At 39.7% G+C, this 16,895-nt stretch overlaps 1 protein-coding gene across 10 annotated transcripts in view; it reads left to right on the top strand.

Annotated features, from left to right (window-relative positions):
* MTHFD1L (methylenetetrahydrofolate dehydrogenase (NADP+ dependent) 1 like) overlaps nucleotides 1-16,895 on the top strand; it is a 196,167-nt gene that overhangs the window by 113,933 nt on the left and 65,339 nt on the right. For all 10 annotated transcript variants that reach the window (XM_060168048.1, XM_060168051.1, XM_060168054.1 and 7 more), the window contains 4 exons: nucleotides 5-144; nucleotides 5,461-5,502; nucleotides 6,244-6,344; nucleotides 6,891-7,068. In XM_060168048.1, coding sequence (XP_060024031.1) covers nucleotides 5-144; nucleotides 5,461-5,502; nucleotides 6,244-6,344; nucleotides 6,891-7,068 — 461 coding nt within the window. The remainder of the gene's footprint in view (nucleotides 1-4; nucleotides 145-5,460; nucleotides 5,503-6,243; nucleotides 6,345-6,890; nucleotides 7,069-16,895) is intronic.

Raw genomic sequence — 16,895 nt, 5'->3', positions numbered from 1 at the left:
ACAGTGACTGAAGCTGGCTTTGGTGCTGACATTGGCATGGAGAAATTCTTCAACATCAAGTGCAGAGCTTCTGGCTTGGTGCCCAGTGTTGTGGTGCTGGTGGCGACGGTGCGGGCTCTGAAGATGCACGGAGGTGGACCAAGTGTAAGCACCGTGCTTCCTTTCGAATAAAACAGAAGGCAGCAGAATTGAACCTTTGAAACATCCAAACCTGCTTCATAGCTGCAGTTTTCTAGAATTTCTCCTTTTTCACAAATCACCATGATAGGGCACTTAGAGTTCAGTTCGATCGAGTAATTAGTAACACCCACAAAGTTATTTCTAAGCAATATTTGGGGAAGGAGCATGTGACCACTCTTCAGTTCTAAGAGTCTAAACTGAAACTTATGTCAACATTTTATAACCCTGTGGTAATGGGAGGATAGAGGCTTTGGTTCCTGAATGAAGAACAGAAGGGTTAGAGTGATGGCTTTTGTGGGTGAGGTCGTTCAGTGTTTGTACGGATAGTTTTTTGGTTCACTGACGCTACATCTCATCAGATTTCATCTAGCGCTATTTTCCTTCTGTTTCTGTTTATTATGATTTCACTTTATAACTCTGCTAGAGCACTGGATTATTTCTAAGAGAGCTTTGCTTAGAAAACACAAATTCTGTTTTAACATTTTTAAAGACTTTATCATGTATAGAATTCACACACACCTGAAAGGAGTTTTCACCTTTCCACAGCAAAAATGTAGTTTTTTGTTTTTTTCCTTTTTCTTTTCCATTTTTAGGGATTTCCAAAGGGAGAATAAGAAATGTTGTACTGATTAACCATTTTTGAAATAAAATCATTTGGAGTTTCTTTATTACTTATACTATTGATATATTACACAGACTGCCAAATCTGATTTCTTAATTGGTATACTGTGTATGCAGATATCACACAATGATTAATTATATAGCATAAACAAATAACAAGTTTGCCATGATGAAACACCACAATGTGCACTGTTTAATCATCTTAGCAGTTCTTTGTCCTAGGAGACGCAGACATTATATCATTTTACAGATGAGGAAGCTGAGGTTTGATGTGTTTAAGGGTGTCACCAGGCCAGCAGAGAGCCAAATCTCAAGCCTGGGTCTGAGATACAGATTCTCGACTTTTGTCAGGCATTCAGATCTGAATGTGAATGAAGGGTAAACCTCTTCTGAATCCCTAATCGGCTCATTAATACCAGATGCTTGAGCACTTCATTTTAGCCTAGAGCTTCACCGTTATATCAAAGGCAAGATTGACGCGGCAGGTATTATAATATAGAAGTGCTAAAGAGTTCTGATTTTGTTCAAAACACCAATTGAGTTCAGACTCTGAAGCTGTATCGACTTCCGTTTTCAAAGAACGATCTCTACCTATATAAGATAAGTTTGAAATTCCCCCTCCCTGTCTTGCACCCTGACAATTATAAAATCAAAGGGCTTTAATACTGGAAAGGGCTTAGAAATTAGTCTGGTTCAAGTCTTTCCAAAGATAAAATTACTGAAGTGCTGGAGGATTCTGGGTCTTGCTTAGTATCCTCCATCTGTTTAGGGGACTAATCAGACATGGAATCAAGGTCTCTGGACTTCTAGTCCAGTGTTTTTGCACCCTCCTATCTCGTCTCTGTCCTATAAAAACTCACTACGTGATTTATAATCCTATTTCAGTTCATCTTAATGGGTGTGCTCTGTTTTACAACGGTTGCATTTTCTGCTCACCTTAATCCTTGGTACATCCTTCAGTTCCCCTTAATGTCATGTTTCCATGCCGGTGATGATTGTAACAGGGCTCGAGATTAGTAGGCACAGCTATGGGTGGAGGATAATAAACGGGGGGATCAGGAAGCCAGATGCAGTGCAGCGTTCCTCTCCTGGACCCCAGGAGTGCTTCTGCATCATATTACTTTATGAATGTCTATGTGTGTATCTCCCCACTCGACTCTGAATTCCTTGAGATTAAGGACTATATCTTATTAATTTGGGTATTCCTCATGCCTGGCATACTCTGCGTCAAGGAAATGTTTTCGATACTTGAATAATACATGAACCTTGATCTTCTTAATCCTGTATTCCGTATTATCCACCTCAGTGTCATTCCTTCTTACTTGAAACAACTCCATAGTAATGTTTTTGATCCATTATAATTTCTACTTCCTTTTGATATCATTACACAAATAACCTCGGCTGCCTCTTATGTTTATTCAGCTTGGTTTTTTACATAATTTATGCAGTGGAAAATCCTATGACCCTTGAACTTGCCCATTTTAGCCCCAGTCATATCCTGTCTTCCAAAATGCTGACCATTCTTGGTGCAATGGAAGAACTAATGCATTTGGATTCAGACGTGTCTTTTATAATTAGTTCTTTAAACATAGTTTCTTAAGCAGGGTTCTCCATAACCAATAGGATGTGTATTTATTATAAAAAGATGTTATAAGTAATTGGCTCCCACAATTATGGAGGCTGACAAGTCCAAAAATCTACTGAGTGGGCCACTGCTGGAGACTCAGGAGAGCCAGTAGTCCAGTCCCAGTCTGAAGGCAATCTGCTGGAAAATGTTCTCTTGCACAGATTCTTTTTGTTACAGCAGGCCTTCAACTGATTGAAGTGATGGGGGGCAGTCTGCTGTACTCAGTGTCCATCAATTTAAATGTTATTCTCATTCAAAAACACCCTCACCGAAATACCCAGAATAATGTTTGACCAAATATCTGGGCATCCCATCACCCAAGCTGACACACAAAATTAACCATCACCCTCATTACTGGTTTTTGGTGTGTGGTGTGTAATGACCAGGTCTAATTTTATTTTTTCTGTGTTAATAACCAGCTGGCCTAGCACTATTTATTTTAATTAGTCCCTCCTTTCTGATCTTCAAGGCTACGTTGTGATAAATCAATTCTCCATACACGTGTAGGTGTGTTTCTGGGACCTTCGTTTGGTTGCACTGGTCTATTTACACACAATTGTGTGTGTGCTACACTAAGTCTGTGGTGCAGGCTCTCCCTGGTAGTTCTCTTTCTTCGTGGGTGCCCGGCCTTTATCAGTCCTTTTCACTTCCATACGTATTTTTGAACTAATCATAAAGTCCCATAAAGAATCTTTCTAGGATTTGGGGGTTTTTTGGAATGTCATTAAATCAATAGGTCAGTTTTATATCTAGGAACTTGGGATATTCACTGATTTAGGTCTTTTGAAATATATTTTAATAAACATTTACAGTTTATTGCCCAAAGGACTTCTACATCCTTTTACCGACCTGTTCCCATGTGCTTTATATTTTTAAATAGTTTCACAGGTTACTTCTGGATTCTTATATATATATCCAGTGACCTGTCTACATTTTTTTAAGGTATAATTGACATGCAACATTATATTAGTTTCAAGGTATACAACATAATGTTCAGTATTTGTATACATTGTAAAATGATCACCACAATAAGTCATTAACATCTGTCACCATACATAGTTTAAAAAAAAATGTGTTTCCTTGGAATGAGAACTTTTCAGATCTACTCTCTTAGCAACTTTCAAATATGCAATACAATATTTTTACTTATAGTCACCATGCTCTATATTAAATCTCCATAACTTAAAAAATTCTCTTATTAATTGTACTAATTTAGCTGAAAATACTTTAGAGAGCTCTGTGTGGACAATCATATATGAAAATAATGACAGTTCTGTTTCTTCCTTTCCAATCTTGATACTTTTTTTTCATCACTAACCATATGTTTCTAGTTGCAGGGCAGTATTAAATAGTGTTGATAGCCAGCATCCTACTGTTATTCCTTATCAACAAGAGAACACGTTTAATAGTTCATCGCTAAATATGTTTTCTGTAATATTTCAGTATATGTTTTTTATCAGGTTAAGAAAATTGCCTTCTGTTGCTATTTGTCAAGTTGTTATACTATATGTTGAATAATCTTCTTCGTCTATTGAGATGACATGATTTTTCTCTTTATTAATGTTGCAAATTATATTACAAATATTAAATGAACCTTTCATTATCTTTTTTATGAATAACTGAATTTTGCTTATTGATTCTCTTTTATATTCTCATTAAGGGATTTTGTAACATTAGAATAATCTATTTATTCAAAGATGGGAAGAAGTCACCTGTAACACTCCCTGGGCCTGTTGCTTATTGGTGAGGGGTAGGTTTTTAACTACAAACTTAATTTTTTTTAATGAGTAGAGAACTGTTTAAGTTCTCTACTTTTTCCTAAATGAGTTTTATATTAAAACTCATACTAAGTTTCTCTGTCTTTTAAAAAGTATTGGTATAAAGTTTGTCCCAGTATCCTATTAATTCTGTCTACAGCATGTGTAGTTATAATATTTTTTTCATTCCTTTTTAAAAAAAAACTCTTGCCAGAATATTATCAATTTTGTTAGTCTTAAAGAACCAGCTTTGGTTTTGTTGATCCCCTCTACTTTCTGGCATTTGCATACAACCCATTTTTCTTGATTTTGCCTAATTTTTGATTTTGCAGAACTTTGCATATGTTCATGCTCAGCAGTACTTTATGTTCCTTTTTTAACCCAGCATTTTGGTTGTTCCAACTGAAGGGTCCACTGTGCGTTTTAGTTTATGCTAATGCTGAAAAAAAAAAACCCATCTGAAAATACCTTATGATGTTTCCTCACAATCTCAAAAAACAATCTGTCATAGAGGTAACTTTTCAAAGGATTTCTAATATTCTCAAGACCTCTTTCGCTGAGAGGAGAACAAGTCACCACATCCTCAGTGAATTAAAATGTTGTCTGGGGTTTCTCACTGAAACCAGTTGCAGGCTATAGACAAAAAAAAGAAAAAAAAACAATGGGGAACTGTGAAAAGGCACTAAATTGGGGTTTCAGAACCCTATTATACTCATGCCCCTGTTCTGCCTCTCATTTGCTGTGTAACTGTGGGCAAGACACCTGCCTTCTCTCACCTTCAGTTTCCTTATCTTTAAACTGCCAACCCCATCGGCTTCTGTAAGAAACTAGGCCAAAGAAAGGGGAAACTTCACGGCAATTACTTTTAAATGACTTAGAGTTTATTTAGAACGATTATGCACTCTGTATAAATCAGGTATTAATCATACTGTGAGTTCCCTTCTATGCTAGGATAATGGGCAACAGTATGAAAGTTCTTAATATTAGCTCAAATTAGAATCGCCTGAGAAGTTTTTAACCATCACCGATCCTGGGTCCCACTCCCAGCAATCCTGGTTTAATTGGTCAGGGTGGAGCTCAAGCATCAGTGATTTTTAAAAGCACCCACGAGACTTTACGTTCAGCCAGGGCTGCAAGTTATTGGTTTAAAAGCACAAAATGTGTTTTTTAAATGAACCTTCCCCAAAGGGACCATGATTTGTTTTTCTTTCAGATCTTAATCAGGGTAAACAGTTTGATAGGATTATTCTTAATTTTTGTCTTTTCTTATCTCAGGTGACTGCTGGGGTCCCTCTTAAAAAAGAGTATACGGAAGAGGTAAGAGTGAAGAATTATTCAAATCCAGTTAACCATTGACTAGCAGTTGAATCTCAGTCAGGGAATAGGTCCTCCGCCAGTGGCCTCTTAGAAAAGTGCTTTTCTAATAATCCAAGAGGAAATGGGTGGGGGAAGGGATAAAATCCATTCAGTTAACTCCCCGATCTTAAGAAAAGATGGGTGTAGGCTTTCTGTCCAGTTCCTACCCGCTGGGCAGCCATCAGAGCAGGCCTCTTATACCCATGTATTCTTTTGATGTGGCAGATACTGACTTTTGGAAGATACACAATTGGCTTTATGACTTGCGTGAGTAAATAGACTTTGATTGACTGGCAACAGTACCTCTTAGCTCCTACAGGTGGCGCCAGGGATTTGAGCAGGGAATAGCTGGACGGTGCTGGTCACCCTCCCAGGACCTTACGCCTTCTTGTCCACCAGCCCACAGAGCGTGGGCATGTTGCTGACGTCCTGGCCACCAGTCTGCAGCAGAAATAGCTGCCTGGCTCAAGACCCACATATGCCATTGGATCTAGAATAATTTTAGACTTTACTTGGAAAATGAGCCTCCTCCTTCTGCAGCCATCTTTTCTTGGAGGGAAAAAATGATTGATGGCTTTCTTTAATAGCTTCCAGGACAATAACGTGAGTGTAGATAGACCCAAAACCTGCCAGAGTGGGCCTGCCTGTGTAGTTTGGCAGGTTGGTTGGGAGGTGATACATGGGAGCCTGGTTTTCTTACAGAACCTCCAGCTGGTGGCAGATGGCTGCTGTAACCTAGAGAAGCAAATTCAGATTGCTCAGCTCTTCGGGGTCCCTGTTGTCGTGGCTCTGAATGTCTTCAGGTAAGTCAAGTGTCCTACTTTAAATGTGGTCATATCGCTGGGCCACCCTGTGAACTAACTGCATTTGTGTTTTGAGGATGTTTGACCTTTTCTCTGCTTCATCTAAAAGGACAGAGAAATACTCTGCTCATTCTATTTGTTTGATTTTCTTTGAATTGGTTTTACTTTAGGAGAAGTGTTTTCAAATGTTATCAGGGAAGTGAAATCTATATAGTGAGTTACCATTTCTTTGGCTTTTTTTTTCTTCTTCTTCGTCTTAATTCCACCCAGCATTTCTGACGGAAAGACTGTGGATGATCAAAGGGATATGTTATGGAATTTTCTCAATAAAACCCTTAACAACTTGAAATATTTGAGTCACGTTGGAGAGGATTTTTCCCCCATGCTTTTCTTAAGGTCTGATTTATTTAAGCACAGTGTAACCACTTCTGATGTTTAAAATATATTCAGTGTTTGGGAGCAAAGTTCTGTATAAGCAGTTAGTCTTTCTTTAAAAACATCGCTAAATGAATACAGATGCAAAACCACAAACGTTTTCATCACCAGGACCGACACCCGAGCGGAGATTGACTTGGTGTGTGAGCTTGCAAAGCGGGCTGGCGCCTTTAATGCAGTGCCCTGCTATCACTGGTCGATTGGTGGGAAAGGGTCGGTGGACCTGGCTCAGGCTGTGAGAGAAGCTGCAAGTAAAAAGAGTCGTTTCCAATTCCTGTATGATGTGCAGGTAAGATCCAACACAATGATAATGGTGCCCGACGGGTCTTGCACCTTAACTGTATGCCAGGCCAGTGCCGAGAGCTGGGCAACAACGGGCAACAACATGGGTTGTCACAACAGCTCTGCAGATAAGGAAACCGAAGCTTAAAGAGGTTAAGCCATCTGACGAGGCCCTATTGCTAAGGGGCCCCAGCTCCTTGCCCCCAAGCCTGTGCTCTGCACTCAGCGCAGAGGGGTTTTGGAGTACAGGGTTCAACAGGGTTTGCACAGGAGCAAGACTTTTGAGCAACTTCATAAGGCGTGGGATATCACGGGCAGTATTTTCCTTGTCCGTTTCTGCTATAGCCCATTTGCACCATGGTTTTCTTGAGCTATGCCTAGTATATTTTTAAAATTTTTTGAATTGTGGTAAAATACATCATAACATAAAATTGACCATCTTTACCATTTTTAGGTGAATAGTTCACTAGTGTTAAGTAGCTTCACATTGTTGTGCAACCACCCTCCTTCTCCATAGGTCTTTTCAAATTGCAAAATCGAAACTCTGTGCCCGTTAAACACTAACTCCCCATTTCTCCTCCTCTGTTGCTGGCTATCTCATACCAGTAAGCCATAAAGTTTGTCCCTTTTTTGACTGGCTTATTCACTGTCTCAGTCCTTTCAGGCTGCTATAAGGAATACCATAGTACTGGGTGGCTTATCAACAACCAATTTGTTACTCACAGTCTTGGAGGCTAGGAAGTCTAAGATCAGGGCATCAGCAGATTCGATGTCTGATGAGGGCCTGCTTTTTATTTCATAGATGGGAGTCTTCTCACTGTATCCTCATATGGTGGAAGTGGGGAGGGATCTCTCTAGGTTATCTTTTTATAAGAGCGCTAATCCCATTCATGAGGGGTGCACTCACATGACCTAATCACCCCAGAGCCCCATCTCCTAATGACATCAACCTAATCACTCCCAAAGGCCTCAGATGCTATTTTTCATCCCATTGGAAATTAAGCTTCAACATACCAATCTGGGGGGACACAAACATTCAGTCCATAGCACTTACTTAGGATAATGTCCTCAAGGTTCACCCATGTTATTGCATATGTCAGAACTTCTTTCCTTCTTAAGGCTGAACAGCAGTCCATTGTATGTTTATGTCACTTTTTTGCTATCCATTCATCTGTCAGTGGCCACTTGGGTTGCTTCCACTTCTTGGCTATTGTAAATAATGCTGCTATGAACATGTGTGTAAAACTGCTTCCAGTTCTTTTGGGCATATACGCTGAAGAGGAGTTGCTGGATTGTCTAGTATCAGCTGGATAATGAGGGTTCAGTCAGAATATCTGAACTTCTCGGAACCTCACTCTTCTTGGTTCATCTTTGCTGCCACCCAAACATCTCCATTCTGGATTTGCTGGCTCCAGCTCTGGCTGTTGGATTTGTCCTCATAGGTAGTCCCTGGTTGCCAGAGTGCTCAGGCTTCAAGCTGGTGGCTTCTGTGGTTCCTTCATCCCTTACAAATTCTGTTAGTCTTGAGCCTAGAGTTACATCATGAAGAACACGATGATAACTTTAAGGCAAGGAGGGCTTCTTGTCTGCCAGGCGTACGGGCACTTTGTGCTTGTTAACTTCTTTAGTCCTCACTTCCCCGATGGGTAGAAACTGTTGCTTTTCCCATGTTTTACATACAAGGAAAATAAAGCAAACAGAGGTTAAGTAACCTGCCCTATGTCCCACAGCCAGACAGAGGCAGAGCTGAGGGGGTGTGTGTGGAATGACGGAAGCCATCGTCCTGCTCTGTCATTCAGAATCCACTACTGTGCTCAAAAGTGGGAGTTGGGGTGGGGAGGATTCCTCTCAAACGGGCAGCACCTGAGTGACCCACCAGAGGAAGCACCACGATGGGCAAAGAATCCGTGCCAAACGGGGTCACTGCGGGTAGTTGGTGACTGTGGGAGGAAGGATTTCAGGAACGAATTAGGATGGTTAGCTCAGAAAAGGTGTGTCGTGTTCAAAGGTCATTTTATGAGAGACCCTAATGTTCTGTCTTATAGAGGTGGTGGGGCAGGATGTGGCAGTGGGGAGGGCAGGGGGCTTGGGTTCTACAGGAAGAAAGATGTCCTGATTAGAAGCCGTTCTCTGGAGATGCTGAGCATAATATAGATGCAGCCCTGCAGTGGGCTCATCACGGAGAAGGAAGCCAACTCAGATGGTGGCTGGCCAAGGTAATCTTGTGTTCCTTCCTGGGCCTTGATGCCCAGGTAAGCCTTGCTGGGTTGAGGGTGATTAGGTCATGAGGGTGCAGCCCTTATGAATTGGTGCAGCTCTTGGCCCTTTTACACAAACAACTGTCAGGAAACCCTCAGACCACCGCCCCGCTCTGATCGTGAACCAGCCCACTCTGAGTGGCAATGGCAGTTTTTTTTGTTTGTATGTTTCTTTTTAGTATATTTATTTATTTGTTGGCTGCGTTGGGTCTTCGTTGCTGCACACGGGCTTTCTCTAATTAGGAAGAGCCGGGGCTACTCGTCGTTGCGGTAGCACCCGTTGCACGGGCTTCTCATTGCGGTGGCTTCTCTTGTGGAACAGGAGCTCTAGACGCGCGGGCTTCAGTAGTTGTGGCACGCAGGCTCAGTAGTTGCGGCGCACGGGCTTAGTTGCTCCGTGGCATGTGGGATCTTCCTGGACCAGGGCTAGAACCCGGGTCCCCTGCATTGGCAGGCGGATTCTTAACCACTGTGCCACCAGGGAAGCCCCGCAATGGCAGATTTTAAACGAATGATTTCACAAAGTGTGGCTTTTTCAAGGAAACCATCCAAAGTGAAAAGGTCAGTAAATAGAAGCAATGTTTTTTGAGTTGTGCTTTCTTAAACGTGTACTATCCCTTAAATGAACCCTTTTCCTTTCCACCAATATCATAATTTTTTTTCCCTGAATTCCCATTTTTTGTGGAGATAATGCTGTTAAAATGTCTGCTCTTCTGTGAAAAGGGGAACAGTTTTATAATAATGTGGTCTAAAGTCATATTTGATAGGATTCTTGCCTCCTTTGCCCACATACATTCCCTTTTCTTATAACACAGAAATTAGACGTGAGCTGCGTAATTGCTTCTTAGAGAATCAGCAGCGCGGCCTATTATTGCTACATGACAGTTTATGAAAAGAGCTATTGCTGCTTCTGCCTCACCAGGGACTGTCTCCTTGATAGCTCTGTCGCTCACGCTGGTGAGTCGATTTTCGATAATATAAGACCATGTACAATCTTGTCTTGTAACGGTGTGGGAAATCTGAAGTCATCGTTGCAGGCAGTAACAGAGCTCAGCCTCCCTCCTGCCACAATTACGTGCATAGGCAGTGTTGGTGAGCCTTTGTGGACTAAGTAATGGTCTTCTTTTTCTTTCTTTTTTGTTTTTAATTTTTATTTAAGTAATAATGGTTTTCTTGAAACCCTTTAATTCCCTTTGTTTTCCCCCCACGACTAGCCCTTTGATGCTGGACAGCTCAATTAGGTATCAGACTGCCCCACAGGAAAAAAAGAAGTGACAAAATGCTTTTGGATAAAACGCCCTGGTGCCTTTGCTTCTCTGCACAAACTGGGCTTCTGTGTGCCTTTTGCTATCATCCCAGACTCTATTCCACCAAGAATGTATTCAGCGCAGGATTGATGGCCTCTTAGTTCCTGCTCCAGCCCCGCCCTAGTCTTGTGTTACAGGAGAAAGACACCTGAGCTCATTGGAGAAATTGGAAATAGTGTCGGAGCACAGGGCATGATTGCTTTTGTGTGGGGAGTAGAAATCGTCTCAAAACCCCAAAGGGAAAGAGGAACAGCTCAAGAGAAATAGTGTTTACCTGACCTCAGTGACACTGTGAGGCCGGACAACTCGCAGAGCATGAGGCCTTCTGATGACGGTTCCATTAGTTAAAGCGCGAAACAAGCTGCTCCTCTGACTCGGGAGTCTGTGCTGAACTTTGCAAAATTGAGGGAAGCAGCCATTGTTCTCTAGAGAAAATTCTGCACCTCTTTTACCAGAGTAGCTTCTAATTCAAGAGGAGGCAACTTTTGTTCATGGAAGCAATATGTTATTTGTCTTTCTCTTTCTGACTTACTTCAGTATGATAGTCTCTAGGTCCATCCGTGTTGCTGCAAGTGGCGTTATTTCATTCTTTTTTATGGTTGAGTGGTATTCTGTTGTATATGTGTACCACATATCTTATTTATCCATTCCTCTTTCGGTGGACAGTTAGGTTGCTTCCATGTCTTGGCTATTGTAAATAATGCTGCTATGAACTTTGGGGTGCGTGTATCTTTTCTAATTAGAGTTTTCATCTTTTCCTGTTATATGCCCAGGAGTAACTATTTTTAGTTTTTTAAGGAACCTCCATACAAACCTCCATAGTGGCTGTACCAATTTACATTCCCACCAACAGTGCAAGAGGGTTCCCTTTTTTCCACACCCTCTCCAGCATTTACTGTTTGAAGACTTTTTGATGATGGTCATTTTGACCTGTGTGAGGTGATAGCTCACTGTAGTTTTTATTTGCATTTCTCTGATAATTAGTGATGTTGAGCATCTTTCCATGTGCTTTTTGCCATCTGTATGTCTTCTTTGGAGAAACATCTATTTAGATCTTCTGCCCATTTTTGATTGGGTTGTTTGTTTTTTTGACATAGAGCTGTTATGAGCTGTTTGTATATTTTGGAGACTAATCAGTTGTCGGTAACTTCATTTGCAAACAGAGTTCAAATCTCGATGGGACCTCCCACTATGGATATAAATGTGGACAACTTTCTGAACCTCAGCTTCCTTATCTATAAAATAGTGTCTGATATTAACACCAACTTCACCCAGTTGCTGTGAGGACCAAGTGAAATGTCCTGGAGTAAAATGCTGGGACATAGGGGGCTGGTAATCTATGTTAGCTCTTCCTTCTGTCACTTTCGCTTCAGGAAGAGAAGGGGTTTCCTGAATTGACCTTCAAGAATTGTCTTGTGACTCAGGTAACCTGGAGGTCGGGCTGCAGGGTTGGTGTCCTGTTCAACTGTGTTAAAACCAGCAATTAGCAGCCCCTAGTGCACCAGGAAAGAAAGGCACTCCCAAATTAAAGCAAGACATTTAGCATTCTTTCTCCATTAGAATTGGGAGCTCTTCGTGATTTAATAGAAAGTCAGTAGCTTTTGCAAAGAATGTATGGTACCACCGAAAGTCCATCTGAATATTGTTTGTTAAATCAGGAGTGAAAGTTGAAAACCATCTCCACATCCCTCTATATCCTTCCTCTAAACTCGTAAACATTTAGACGTGTAACCTTGACAGCATGAGAAGATGGTGTTTGTTTTTATTAAAAGGTCTTTCCTGTTCCTTGTGTGAAGCCATTCTCTTGATCACCGCAGGGCTAGAAGCAAGGGAGATCAAAACAGACCAGGAAGACTCCATCTAGGGCCACAGCCAGCACCGCAGATTTCTGCACTATTGCGCTTTCACTGCCTGTGTGTTGAGGGGTGTTTTCTCCCCTGCCGGCACGGGGTTGAGGGCTGGGGCAGTTCGTTGATTATTGAGGAATTATGTATGTTATATTTTTTAAGGATTCAAACCAGTTGTTGGTAGGGTTTTGAGTTATTCTTTAATTGGACTCTGGGCATCAGCCAGCAAACGGAGCCTCAAATTTTAAGGAAATAAATAAAAATGTATAAGTACTTGTATGTATGTATATAGAGTATTATGTGTGTTCGTGTGTGTATGTGTATATTTTTTTTAATTGTGGTAAAAAAATGTATGTAAAATGAAATTTCCCATTTTAATCATTTTTAAATATATACAGTTCCATGTATTTAGAATATATAAAAATGTATACATAAATACTATATATGTAGTTTTAATTCATAGAACTTAAAACATACATCTCTGTATGTCTTTTGTATTTCATAGTAATTGCTAAACAACCGTCTAAGGAGAAGGGATGACCTTTCTTTTTTTATTTTTAATTAATTAATTAATTTTTGTTTTGTTTTTGGGGTTTTTTTGAATATTATTATTTATTTTTTTATACAGCAGGTTCTTATTAGTCATCACTTTTATACACATCAGTGTATACATGTCAATCCCAATCGCCCAATTCATCACACCCCCACCCCCACCCCATGCAGCTTTCCCCCCTTGGTGTCCATACGTTTGTTCTCTACATCTGTGTCTCAACTTCTGCCCTGCAAACTGGTTCATCTGAACCTTTTTTCCAGGTTCCACATACATGAGTCAATATACGATATTTGTTGTTCTCTTTCTGACTTACTTCACCCTGTATGACAGTCTCTAGATACATCCACATCTCAACAAATGACCCAATTTTGTTCATTTTTATGGCTGAGTAATAGTCTATTGTATATATGTACCACAACTTCTTTATCCATTCGTCTGTTGATGGGCATTTAGGTTGCTTCCATGACCTGGCTATTGTAAATAGTGCTGCAATGAACATTGGGGTGCATGTGTCTTTTTGAATTATGGTTTTCTCTGGGTGTGTGCCCAGTAGTGGGATTGCTAGGTCATATGGTAATTCTAAATCAGTTTTTTAAGGAACCTCCATACTGTTCTCCATAGTGGCTGTATCAATTTACATTCCCACCAACAGTGCAAGAGGGTTTGCTTTTCTCCACACCCTCTCCAGCATTTGTTGTTTGTAGATTTTCTGATGATGCCCATTCTAACTGGTGTGAGGTGATACATCATTGTAGTGTTGATTTGCATTTCTCTAATAATTAGTGCTGTTGAGCAGCTTTTCATGTGCTTCTTGGCCATCTGTATGTCTTCTTTGGAGAAATGTCTATCTAGGCCTTCTGCCCATTTTTGGATTGGGTTGTGTGTTTCTTTAATATTGAGCTGCATAAGCTGTTTATATATTTTGGAGATTAAACCTTTGTCCGTTGATTCATTTGCAAATATTTTTCCGATTCTGAGGGTTGTCTTTTCGTCTTGTTTATGGTTTCCTTTGCTGTGCAAAAGCTTTGAAGTTTCATTAGGTCCCATTTGTTTATTTTTGTTTTTATTTCCATTACTCTAGGAGGTGGATCAAAAAAGATCTTGCTGTGATTTATGTCAAAGAGTGTTCTTCCTATGTTTTCCTCTAAGAGTTTTGTAGTGTCCGGTCTTACATTTAGGTTTCTAATCCATTTTGTGTTTCTTTTTGTGTATGGTGTTAGAAAGTGTTCTAATTTCATTCTTTTACATGTAGCTGTCCAGTTTTCCCAGCACCACTTAGTGAAGAGACTTTCTTTTCTCCATTGTATATCCTTGCCTCCTTTGTCATAGATTAGTTGACCATAGGTGCGTGGGTTTACCTCAGGGCTTTCTATCCTGTTCCATTGATCTATGTTCCTCTTTTTGTGCCAGTACCATATTGTCTTGATGACTGTAGCTTTGTAGTATAGTCTGAAGTCAGGGAGTCTGATTCCTCCAGCTCCATTTTTTCCCCTCAAGACTGCTTTGGCTATTCGGGGTCTTTTGTGTCTCCATACAAATTGTAAGATTTTTTGTTCTAGTTCTGTAAAAAATGCCATTGGTAATTTGATAGGCATTGCATTGAAGCTGTAAATTGCTTTGGGTAGTATAGCTATTTTCACAATATTGATTCTTCCAATCCAAGAACATGGTATATCTCTCCATCTGTTGGTATCATCTTTAATTTCTTTCATCAGTGTCTTATAGTTTTCTGCATACAGGTCTTTTGTCTCCCTAGGTAAGTTTATTCCTAGGTGTTTTATTCCTTTTCTTGCAATGGTAAATGGGAGTATTTCCTTAATTTCTCTTTCAGATTTTTCATCATTAGTGTATAGGAAGAGATTTCTGTGCATTAATTTTGTATCCTGCAACTTTATCAAATTCGTTAATTAGCTCTAGTAGTTTTCTGATGGCATTTTTAGGATTCTCTGTGTATAGTATCATGTGATCTACAAACAGTGACAGTTTTACTTCTTCTTTTCCAATTTGGATTCTTTTTTTTTCTTTTTCTTCTCTGATTGCCATGGCTAGGACTTCCAAAACTATGTTGAATAATAGTGGTGAGAGTGGACATCCTTGTCTTGTTCCTGATCTTAGAGGAAATGCTTTCAGTTTTTCACCATTGAGAATGATGTTTGCTGTGGGTTTGTCGTATATGGCCTTTATTATGTCGAGGTAGGTTCCGTCTGTGCCCACTTCCTGGAGAGTTTTTATCATAAATGGGTATTGAATTTTGTCAAAAGCTTTTTCTGCATCTATTGAGATGATCATATGGTTTTTATTCTTCAATATGTTAATATGGTGTATCACATTGATTGATTTGCGTATATTGAAGAATCCTTTTATCCCTGGGATAAATCCCACTTGATCATGGTGTATGATCCTTTTAATGTGTTGTTGGATTCTGTTTGCTAGTATTTTGTTGAGGATTTTTGCATCTGTATTCATCAGTGATATTGGTCTGTAATTTTCTTTTTTTGTAGTATCTTTTTCTGGTTTGGTATCAGGGTGATGGTGGCCTCACAGAATGAGTTTGGGAGTGTTCCTTCCTCTGCAATTTTTTGGAAGAGTTTGAGAAGGATGGGTGTTAGCTCTTCTGTAAATGTTTGATAGAATTCACCTGTGAAGCCATCTGGTCCTGGACTTTTGTTTGTTGGATGTTTAATCACAGTTTCAATTTCGTTACTTGTGATTGGTCTGTTCATATTCTCTATTTCTTCCTGGTTCAGTCTTGGGAGGTTATACCTTTCTAAGAATTTGTCCATTTCTTCCAGGTTGTCCATTTTATTGGCATAGAGTTGCTTGTAGTAGTCTCTTAGGATGCTTTGTATTTCTGTGGTGTCTGTTGTAACTTCTCCTTTTTCATTTTCAATTTTATTGATTTGGTCCTCTCCCTCTTTTTCTTGATGAGTCTGGCTAATGGTTTATCAATTTTGTTTATCTTCTCAAAGAACCAGCTTTTAGTTTTATTGATCTTTGCTATTGTTTTCTTTGTTTCTATTTCATTTATTTCTGCTCTGATCTTTATGATTTCTTTCCTTCTCCTAACTTTGGGTTTTGTTTGTCCTTCTTTCTCTAGTTCCTTTAGGTGTAAGGATAGATTGTTTATTTGAGATTTTTCTTGTTTCTTGAGGTAGGCTTGTATAGCTATAAACTTCTCTTAGAACTGCTTTTGCTGCATCCCATAGGTTTTGGAACGTCGTGTTTTCATTGTCATTTGCCTCTAGGTATTTTTTGATTTCCTCTTTGATTTCTTCAGTGGTCTCTTGGTTATTTAGTAATGTATTGTTTAGACTCCATGTGTTTGTGTTTTTTAAGCTTTTTCCCCTGTAATTCATTTCTAATCTCATAGCGTTGTGTTCAGAAAAGATGCTTGATATGATTTCAGTTTTCTTAAATTTACTGAGGCTTGATTTGTGACCCAAGATGTGATCTATCCTGGAGAATGTTCCGTGCGCACTTGAGAAGAAAGTGTAATTTGCTGTTTTAGGATGGAATGTCCTATAAATATCAATTAAATCTATATGCTCTGTTGTGTCATTTAAAGCTTCTGTTTCCTTATTTATTTTCATTTTGGATGATCTGTCCATTGGTGTACGTGAGGTGTTAACGTCCCCCACTATTATTGTGTTACTGTCAAGTTCCTCTTTTATAGCTGTTAGCAGTTGCGTTATGTATTGAGGTGCTCCTGTGTTAGGTGCATATATATTTATAATTGTTATTTCTTCTTCTTGGATGGATCCCTTGATCATTATGCAGTGTCCTTCCTTGTCTTTTGTAACATTCTTTATTTTAAAGTCTATTTTATCTGATAAGAGTATTGCTACTCCAGCTTTGTTTTGATTTCCTTT

Source organism: Lagenorhynchus albirostris, chromosome 12, assembly GCF_949774975.1.
Source record: "Lagenorhynchus albirostris chromosome 12, mLagAlb1.1, whole genome shotgun sequence".
NCBI lineage: Eukaryota > Metazoa > Chordata > Mammalia > Artiodactyla > Delphinidae > Lagenorhynchus > Lagenorhynchus albirostris.
This window is presented reverse-complemented; position numbering and strand designations above follow the sequence as displayed.